General features: G+C 45.3%; 1 protein-coding gene across 1 annotated transcript; it reads left to right on the forward strand.

The window, feature by feature from the left end:
- The first annotated feature begins 2273 nt into the window (after positions 1-2273).
- Positions 2274-6695, forward strand: GNPNAT1 (glucosamine-phosphate N-acetyltransferase 1). Its single transcript, XM_050897449.1, has 5 exons — positions 2274-2517; positions 3239-3301; positions 3975-4102; positions 4617-4678; positions 5147-6695. The coding sequence occupies exons 1-5, from the start codon at positions 2346-2348 to the stop codon at positions 5292-5294; spliced, it is 573 nt and encodes a 190-aa protein (XP_050753406.1). The 5' UTR covers positions 2274-2345; the 3' UTR covers positions 5295-6695.
- The last annotated feature ends 2419 nt before the right edge of the window (positions 6696-9114 follow it).

The following is a 9114-nucleotide window of genomic DNA, read 5'->3' on the forward strand; positions in this document are numbered from 1 at the left end:
CCCCTGAGGGGCCGCGCGTGGAGGTGTGTGGACCCCCCCCGTCCCCGGGGGTGCTGCTTCAGGCGGGGGCCCCGCCGAGGGGCCGTGGGGGGCTGTCTCTCGCCCCTCGGGGCAGGGCTGGGCTCTGTCGCCGGCTCCCTAGAGGCGGGGAGCTCATCTCGGGGCGGGGGGGGGACGACCCCCGGCATACCGTGCTCCCTCCCCGCCGGCTTTCCGGAACAGAGCGGAGGGAGATGAGAGGGGCCGAACGTGTCCCGTGGGCGCTGGCACGGCCCCGTCCCCCTCCCGACACGGGTGGGGAGCCCGGGATGCTCCGGAGGAGACTTCAGGTGTGCACCAGGGCCAGCACCTGGTCTCGGAGTAAGCTCAGCAAGCCTGGAGGGGAAACCAGCGACCCATCGAAACAGGCCGGAGCTCTTCTTCCTCGCCGTACATTGATCCTTTTTTTTTTTTATTTTTAATTGGCTAATGTATTTCTATTGAGTAAGTCATATTCCCGAGTCCAGAAAATGTGTGAAGCTTCAAACTTCTTCCTGCTCCAGCTGTGCCAGGTGTAGTTTGAAAAATAACTCTTAGTTTGTCACTAACTGCCTGAAGAGCATCAAAAATTTTATTTCCTTCGTGTGCTTTTGTACTGCCGTGTGTGCGTGGTATTCAGTAACCCTGAGCTGAAATTAATTAGATTTATTTTATTCTGTACAGGACGCTATTTGAATGTTGTCATGAACACTCATGAATTCTAGGAAGGCTTTGTAATGGGACAGGGTACCGACAACATTAATAATAATCGAGATCTAGGGGCAGAGATGCCAAATATATTGCTGGAACTGGGGAGACTTCAGTTTTGCTTAGCAGTGACATAATTAATACGCTAGTGATAGGCTCGCAGTCCTCTGTACATATCAGTGTGGTCTGATCGCTAAAGCTCTGAACTGGGACTCGGAAGACCTGGATTCTCACTTCTGACTCTCCCATCTATGGAAATGTTTTTCTTTGCACTTCATTTTTCCCTCTGTTTCATTTTGAAAATTCACGTGGGCTGAGAATTTTGTATTGCTGTTTAATTGCTATAACATTTTTTTTACTTTTATATGCAAGATTGAGATGAGAATGGGGATTTAAAGGCCAGCATATACCAGCAGGTGGCATAAAAAAAGATTTTGTGGTGGTTTTTTTTTTTTTTTTAAAGAAGCTTTTTCAATTGGGTTTCCAGAGCCACCTTCAGTTTTGAGGCTCGCATGCTGCAATTACACTGAGATGCTTCATAGCTAACATCCTCTGTACTTTCTCTGGGCAGCTTAACAGGGCTGTGAGATATCTTATTTTGAGAAGAATTCATCCCAAATACATTTTTCTTTCTGATGTTTATTTGGCCTGTCTGACAGCATGTGACTACCATACCTTTTATGGTGCAGCTACGTTAATTTGAAGATGTATAAAGAACTTAGTCTCAGGAGAAGTTCCCGTGATATGCTCTGTTCATACCAGAAACCTGACCAGGTATTCCACAGGTGACGAAGTAAGAATTATTTTCCTAGATCTAGCAATCAGGAAAATATATCCCTTTGCTTTCTCTTGAATAATACGCAATTCCCAAATCTCTCTTTAATCGTTAACAGGTGTCTCACCGTCATCTTGGCAGTTCTGCGTTTTACCTGTTAATGGACAATGAGGCGCTGCGCTTTACAGCTGAGATGGCATTAGATTTTGCAAATACGCCGAGCAAACACGGCTGCGTGAGAAACGCAGTACGGGTTGTAAGCGTGTGTGCAGGCTGTTGTATCATCTGTGTTTTCATATGTGTGATGGAGTGCCTCTTGGCTGAGATACTAAATATTTATGTGATGGGACTGGTTGAAAAAAGTGTACTCTTCCTTCCGCCAGTTTTAAATGGAACACTAGTGCAAATGATCTCCTCTATACTCGGTAAACAGTATGTCAGGGAGGTTTCTTGAGAGTGCGAGATGCTTTCCTTTTCAGAGGGCTACAGAGGTTAAATATCCTAGTCAATGTCTTATCTGTTGTGGTTTTTTTTTTCCCCCAAGGGAAAAAACGTCCCAGATGAACACACAAGTGCCACACGTGTTGACTTTAGATAACGTGTGCGGTGTCAGTGCATGTGCTCTTTGTTTAACCCAGTGGCCTAGTCCGGTGAAGGTTGGGGAGCTTCAACTGCTGATAAAGTGAACAGCAGTTCTGGTTTCATTCACTTTTCTTTACGTCCCTGCGGAACGTCACATGGCATGATATAACCAGGGGAAATAGCCTATTTAGAGATTAAAACAAGAGCAAACCAAAATGTTCCTTACCCATGTGCGTTCTGTTTCAGAACACCTGCTGCAGCCATGATGCCTGTTGCAACCGTGATGCCTGACGACACGCCGATGTTTGACCCGAATATTCTGCACGAACTTGACTGGAGCGAGAACACGACAACGTTTTCTCCTGCTATTTCTCCTTTAGATCCAGGAGATGGCCTAGTTTTGAGACCACTTTGCACAGCCGATTTAAATCGAGGTAGAATCCTGTTTAAGGATCATCCCAAACGAAAGCTGGGTGCTGAACTAGATAATATGTATTTCTGCGTGATCTCTCAAAAGATTAGGATTGCTCGTTTTATCTGATTTGGGTTATTTTTTATCAGTAAGGAGTTTGAGCACTTGGCACCGTGGATTGGTGCTGTGTTGGGTGACCCTCAGAATTGGTTTTACTGTTTTAATAAGCTCAAAAACAATCTTAAAATTCAAGTCAAGTCTTTCAAATAATCCACAGCTTCCTATTCGCCACAGCTTTAGAGAGGGAGTACAGTTGTTCGTATTGTTCCCTTTAATATAAAAGTAATGTGAACCAGCATATTATTCTTAGTGCTTGGAGACTTTCTCAGTTCTGTAGCTTGGACAAAAGGTTGTTCTGAACATACTGTGCAATATCGCATAATTTCAGGCTTGTACTTTTCTTGCTTGAATGTGTGCATCTTCCGCACTCAAGCTGCAGTTCGCTGCTGACGCATTAGCTGATCCTTCAGCATTGCTCAAGGCGGGAGTTTGATTTTAAGATTACAGTCTAGTTCTGTAATTTGCAGAGCGCAGGCTTTTACGTACAACTGAATTGGATGGTGCCATGGGGATGGGAACTCTCCAAACAGCCGTGTCGGGTTGTTCTGTGCTATTCGGAGCTAATTGTGTGTCTCTGTCCCTCACTGAGGGTTGTTCCCCCCCCTACACTTCTTTTATAACAGGCTTTTTTAAGGTTCTGGGTCAGCTGACTGAAACTGGAGTTGCAAGCCCAGAGCAGTTTATCAGTGAGTATGTCATTATTTCTTGGCATTTCCATAGAGGTTGCTGGGAAGCAGAGGATACTGATGCTGACAGCAAAGCTGCTTGGGTGTGAGGCTCCCGACTGCCTGATGCCAGAGGCATTTATTAGTTCAGCTCCCCTGAGGCAGCCTTTGGCACTCAGCGTTGGATCCAGTTGCAGCTATCCCGAAGGGTTTCTTGGCTAGGACAGGCCTAAATTGTATACCTGCTTTTGACACTGAGCTTTAGATACCTGGCAGAAGGGACTACTGGGTGATGGCTTGTTTTGGCTGAATTATTGCAGCACCGGTAGCGAGGCAGAGGCTTGCCTTTTAATCGTAGCTCAACAGCATCCTGAGCTTTCTTCACTGGTTTGACTGAGATCTAAGAAAACTTAGAGGTGCTGCCACCTTCATCGTAGCGCCCATCTGCAGAGACGCTGGGGAAGGAGGATTCTCTCGGCAGCTGAGGAAAAGGAATTTGTTTAATTTCTGCTTTTTCCTGGTTCTGTCTCTGGGTTAGTCTGACTCCGGGGCTTTCAGGGTCTGGGGTCTTGGGCGCATCTTCCTTGTGATCCTGAACCCTGCGGTGATCTGCGTTTAGAATCTGTGTTAAGACTTCACAGCAATTTAATCTGAGATTAACAGTGACTGTTCCGCTGTCTGTCTGCTCCCGCAGAAACCTTTGAGCACATGAAGAGATCTGGAGATTACTACGTCACTGTCGTAGAAGACACAAATCTTGGACAGATTGTTGCTACAGCAACGCTGGTGATAGAACATAAGTTCACTCACTCCTGTGCAAAGGTATATTCTGTCGCTGCAGCTGTAAAGCGAGGAAAAAGATCCTGTCCCCTGACTCCGTGCATGTTGTTTTTGTGGTGTTACTGTGTGATGAAGTACCTTCTGTGTTTTCAAAATATCTCCCATCCTTGGGGGCTCAGCTAAATAGTAAAATAGAAGCTTTGGCTTTTCTTAAGGAAAAAGAGCAATTTGATGTCTGTCCCGTTCTCCCTCCCAGTGAGCTTTTGAACTAGTCAGACTTGGTTCTGACGGAGCAGATGGCTGAGGATCTCGCTGCTGTGGAGTCCCAGCTAGACGTGTGAAAACGGGGAGCTAGAGATACAAATCCCTCAGCGGGGAAAGGCTGTGGTGGGGCTGCAGCTCCTGCTGGGTGCTGGAAGGGGCGTTACGAGCGTGTTGACCGCTGGAGGAGTTGTATCTAAATAGACAGCAGAAAATCCAGGCATGAAATGTATAGCAGTAGGAAAACTAACACAACGGTGTTCTGTTCGACTAACCCTTGCCCGTATTTTCACAGAGAGGAAGGATAGAAGATGTAGTAGTAAGCGGGGAATGCAGAGGAAGGCAGCTTGGTAAACTGTAAGTATTTCACCACCTTTGCCGTTTACCACCAGGCAGGGCAGCAAACCCTCACCCAGTTGGTTTCTGTCCCCCCACCTTACCACGCTGACGGGTGCCAGCAAACAAGCTGGCAAAGATCGCTCACCAGACCTCCGAGGGCAGGATTTTAGCTCTGCAGGTTAGCTGCAGGGCAGATCCTCCCCAGCCAGACAGGCGAAAAGAATTTAGCCAGAAGGCATCGCTAGCCAGCAGAGCGCAAGCTGAGGTTCTTACAGCAGTAACAGAAAAGTGTCTGCAAGATGCTGGTACTTTGTCCTTTTTTTTTTTTTTTTTGCTTGGGTTAGCAACTATCCTGTGTAGTGAAGGACAATGCAGAGTGCTGTAAAACTTCATTATCGTAGGTCTGATAACTTTAGGTAATTAAATGTTAATCGATCCAGCGTTCAGGGCCGTTTCATTTAACTGTTGGTTTTCTGTCTTTTTCAGATTAACGTCCACCCTAACGTTGCTAAGTAAGAGACTGAACTGTTACAAAATTACGCTTGAGTGTCTGCCAAAAAATGTGGATTTCTATAAGAAGTTTGGCTATTCGGTATCTGAAGAAAACTACATGTTTCAACGGTTCTTTAATTAAGAACTTCTAGTCTTTTTTTTTTTTTTTTTGTAAAGACTGTTGGTGGAGGAGCTTGTGCTACAAACATTCTCTTCGTGGAAAATTTATATAGTTTATTGCTGCGAATATAACGATCCCTATAAATAATGAACATCGAATGTGTAAATCCTGGGGAAAAAAACAAATTACTGACATTTTAGAAGGGTCCTCTGGGTTAGGAAATAAGCGCTTAGAACTAATTTTTACTACTGTTCAGTCAAAGTGAAGCTTTTTTTGTTCTAGCTGAGTTACAAAGGACTCTTGTTAAAGGGATGGTTTTTAACCAAAGGTATATATTTTTATCTCAAATTTTTTCTTGCATTGTATTTTTCTAAAGGTTTGCGCTTCTTTTCTTGGTAGCCAAAGTACAGCTGGTGGGATTGTTCTGCTGTCTGTACTTCACGGAAGGATGATGAAGCTCGGGTAGAGATGATGCTTCTCTTATGCCGAATTAGTGATAGGGAATGGGCGTTTGTTCTGTTCTTTCCATGAAAGCTCACTGAAGTGCTGTTGATGTTAACGTACCTAAAGTTTTATAGGTACTATTTTCCAAAACCGAATTTGTTACTATTTGTGCGGGTAGGGGAGAATCCTTATGGGCTATGCTAAAGCTGATGTTCCGAGTCTAAAAATGGATGTGTACTTCTCACTGCAGGAGTCCTGCACTTTAGCTGATAACTTTGTTTTCAGGATAATTACTTGTTTTCTGACAAAAAAAAAAAAACCAACAAAACAACAAACCCAATGGTTTGCAACAGGGCAAAGGTAACTGGGAAACTGGAATGTCTAACAGACAGAATACACCCTGTCTTGCATGGGGCTCTGGCTTAGTACTCAATGGGACTGTGATTTGGGATTGGCAGGAATGCGTTCAGCTTCACCGAACGGCCAGCTCGCTGAACTCCTGAGGGCCAGGTGGGCTGCGGTTTTGCTGGTAAGGGCTTGTGCCTCCGGTATAGCAATCCCCCATCCTGGTCCCGAGGGATTGTTGCTGCTTTAGAGCATCCCTCTTGCTGTAAGATTGGATAAATGATGTTAGCACTTTTGCCAGCGATGGCAAGCAAATAACGTACAAAGCCCTGGTTTCAACAGTAGTGTTTTGTGCAAAGAGAGTGACAAATCCTACATCTATGAATAGGGCATTATAAATACGTGAAGGTTCGTACAGAACAGCCAGTCTTGTTTGTGAACAGTTAGGCCTTACAAAATGTTCTTTCATTGTGGTGTGGAGAGCTACTTTAAGCTGTGGTGGGGGTTCTATTTAATGTTCCTGATGGTACTCCACTCAATATAGTGTTTCCTTGGTGATGTCTGTTTTATTTATTGATTATTTTTTAAAAAAAAAAAATCTTTAAGCTGAATAAATGAAGACTGCCAACTGTATCTATCTGTCTGGTCTGGTTTTTGTATTGCCGTGTTGTGCCTAGTGGTAGGTATCCAGAGTACTGTTGGCTTTCAGAACGGTACCACCTGCTGCAAATACCTTTGCTTTCCTTTCCCTAGACTGAAGAGAACACTTTTTGAGACTCCATACTGATTTGAAGCACGTGTCTGATGCACATGTGCATCTCTGCAAGTATGACTTCTATCAAGCAAGTGTTCAAAGGACGTTCTCAGCTTGTTCTGGTGGTAGAGCCTTTGCCTGCAGGCACAAACCCCAGCCTGAGTACCTCTCCTGCAACCAGGGGTGTGCATCCAAACAGCTTGATCGCTTGCAGATGTGGACACAAGCCCAGGGCTGCCAGGAGCAAGGCATAGTCTGAGACCTGCAAGTCTCGGAGCCAGGTAGGAGTCTGTGACCCACTTGTGCCCCTGCCCTCCACAGCAGACCTGCATTTAGGCCTAGGCCCCCCATTTTTTTCCCTGGGAGAAAGCAGGGCTGCTCCCAGATGTGCTCTGCTGACAGAAGATCTAAGTGGCTTGAGCCCCAACTCTGAACTAATAATTGTATAAAATCAGCTACTGATTTATGCTGGGCCTAAATGACTGAGGTGGATTTTCTTGCCTTTCACAGTTTTAACTAGTTGTGAATTTCCACTACTTTAAAGTAGATGATTTGAATTCCATGATATCTACACCATCTAAACAGCTCCAGGCCCTCATTAAGAGTTAAATGAAAAGATTAGTACAAGTGAGGAGCAGATGATTGCGTAGCCAGCTTAGATCATTGTAAAACAAATGAATTAGGCTGAAAGCTTGGTTTTGTGGCTGCATGACAATGCCTCTGCTGGGCAGAATCCAGCTCATCAGCATCCCTTTAGCTTTGAAGACCTCTTTGTTCTGTACCAGAGGTGACGTTCCCAACCTTGGCAGGCTACCACCCCTATGGAAACAGCAGTTACAGCAGCTCCATGTGGAGAGGACCTGCTCCGTCACACCTGGTTAGCAGCTAGGCTGTCAGGAATTCCTCTGGAGGAAGACTGGGCTCGGTGTACGGTCTTTTACATGAGGAAAGGGTTGTGGGTACGAGCTGCAGGGCAGAAAGTGGTCTGTTATCAGCAGAGGCCCTGGAAGCATCAGCTGGCAAAGGCATTGCATGTATCAACAAACTGCAGGCAGATGCTGCAGAGCTGACACTGCCCAGACTGGGGACTTCCTTCCTTACAAATGCTGCTGTGGTTTCAGGCATGCCCCAGGCAGCTGGAAGAACACCTAGTACACAAGTATACGTATTTGAAATTATCGCAGTTCACAGGAATCAGGAAAGTGCCACAAATCACAGCATTTAACAGCAACAGGTGGTATTAAAATACATGATGCATCTCCTAAACTGAAGCCCTGTTAATTTATCTATAGTACAACTGGCTCAATAGGAAAAAGCAAGACCCCCCCCCTCCCAGCAAACAAAAGGAACCAAGGATCTTGTCAGAAATCAACCGTAACATAACTACCAACTTCTCCAGAGGTTTAATGTTAGCTCCTCCTTGGGATTTCTTTTTTTTTTGGGTAACAGCTCTCCCTCCACGAGGGGGAGATCTCCAGCTCCTGCAGTCTGCTTCCCCTAAGCTGGAAAAGGGAACTTTAGCACCTTAACATATAGCTATGGATCCCCAAAGATCTGGGTCCTGCAGCTTTGTGTCTGAACCTGGGGAAGGGAGAAAATTCAACCTCTACTGCTACTCTAAGGCCACAGTGAGGGACCCCTGCTGCCAATCACCACCTTTGGTTTAACCCCAGAAAGCAAACAGTAATTGAAGTACCTACTGGCAGTAAGCTAAATGAGACAGATGTCAAGAAATTTTAAATAAAAGGCTTAAAAATAAGATATATGAGGAAACTAATCTCAGAATCCCTTACGATCTGAGAGGCTGTTATTTGCAAGGCAGCAGGCAGACAGACCAGAATGACTGTAGAAGGCATCAGGAGGGGGTAATGGCATGAAAAAAAAAAAAAAAAAAACTAGATTGGTGGAAAATCCTTAGTCATGAAGCTTGTTAGTTTGTGAAACAGTCTCCCCAGGGAAACACCAGGACCCCGGTGAGGCAACAGAACCAGACTACACATGAACAAGCCTCTCTGGCAGGGGATAGTTAGATGAATTAATTCTTCCATCTGTGTTTCATCTCTACCCCTTCTCAAGGGACCCCAAGGGAGCTGAAACAGAGAGCAATTTTATGCAGAAGTTCTGGTTCCCATCCTTGTTTCATCAGAAGCTTGTAGCTGGCAGCATTTGGTGAGCTGTGCAGAGAGAGACAGACATCCACAAACCCCACCGCAGCCATGTGGTAGCCTCATGGGGTAAGCAGTGAAACATCTCAGAACATATTTCCCAACAGCCCCAGAAGCATTCTTTTAAAGAGAG

This window comes from Gymnogyps californianus, chromosome 5, assembly GCF_018139145.2.
Source record: "Gymnogyps californianus isolate 813 chromosome 5, ASM1813914v2, whole genome shotgun sequence".
In the NCBI taxonomy this organism is placed as follows: domain Eukaryota; kingdom Metazoa; phylum Chordata; class Aves; order Accipitriformes; family Cathartidae; genus Gymnogyps; species Gymnogyps californianus.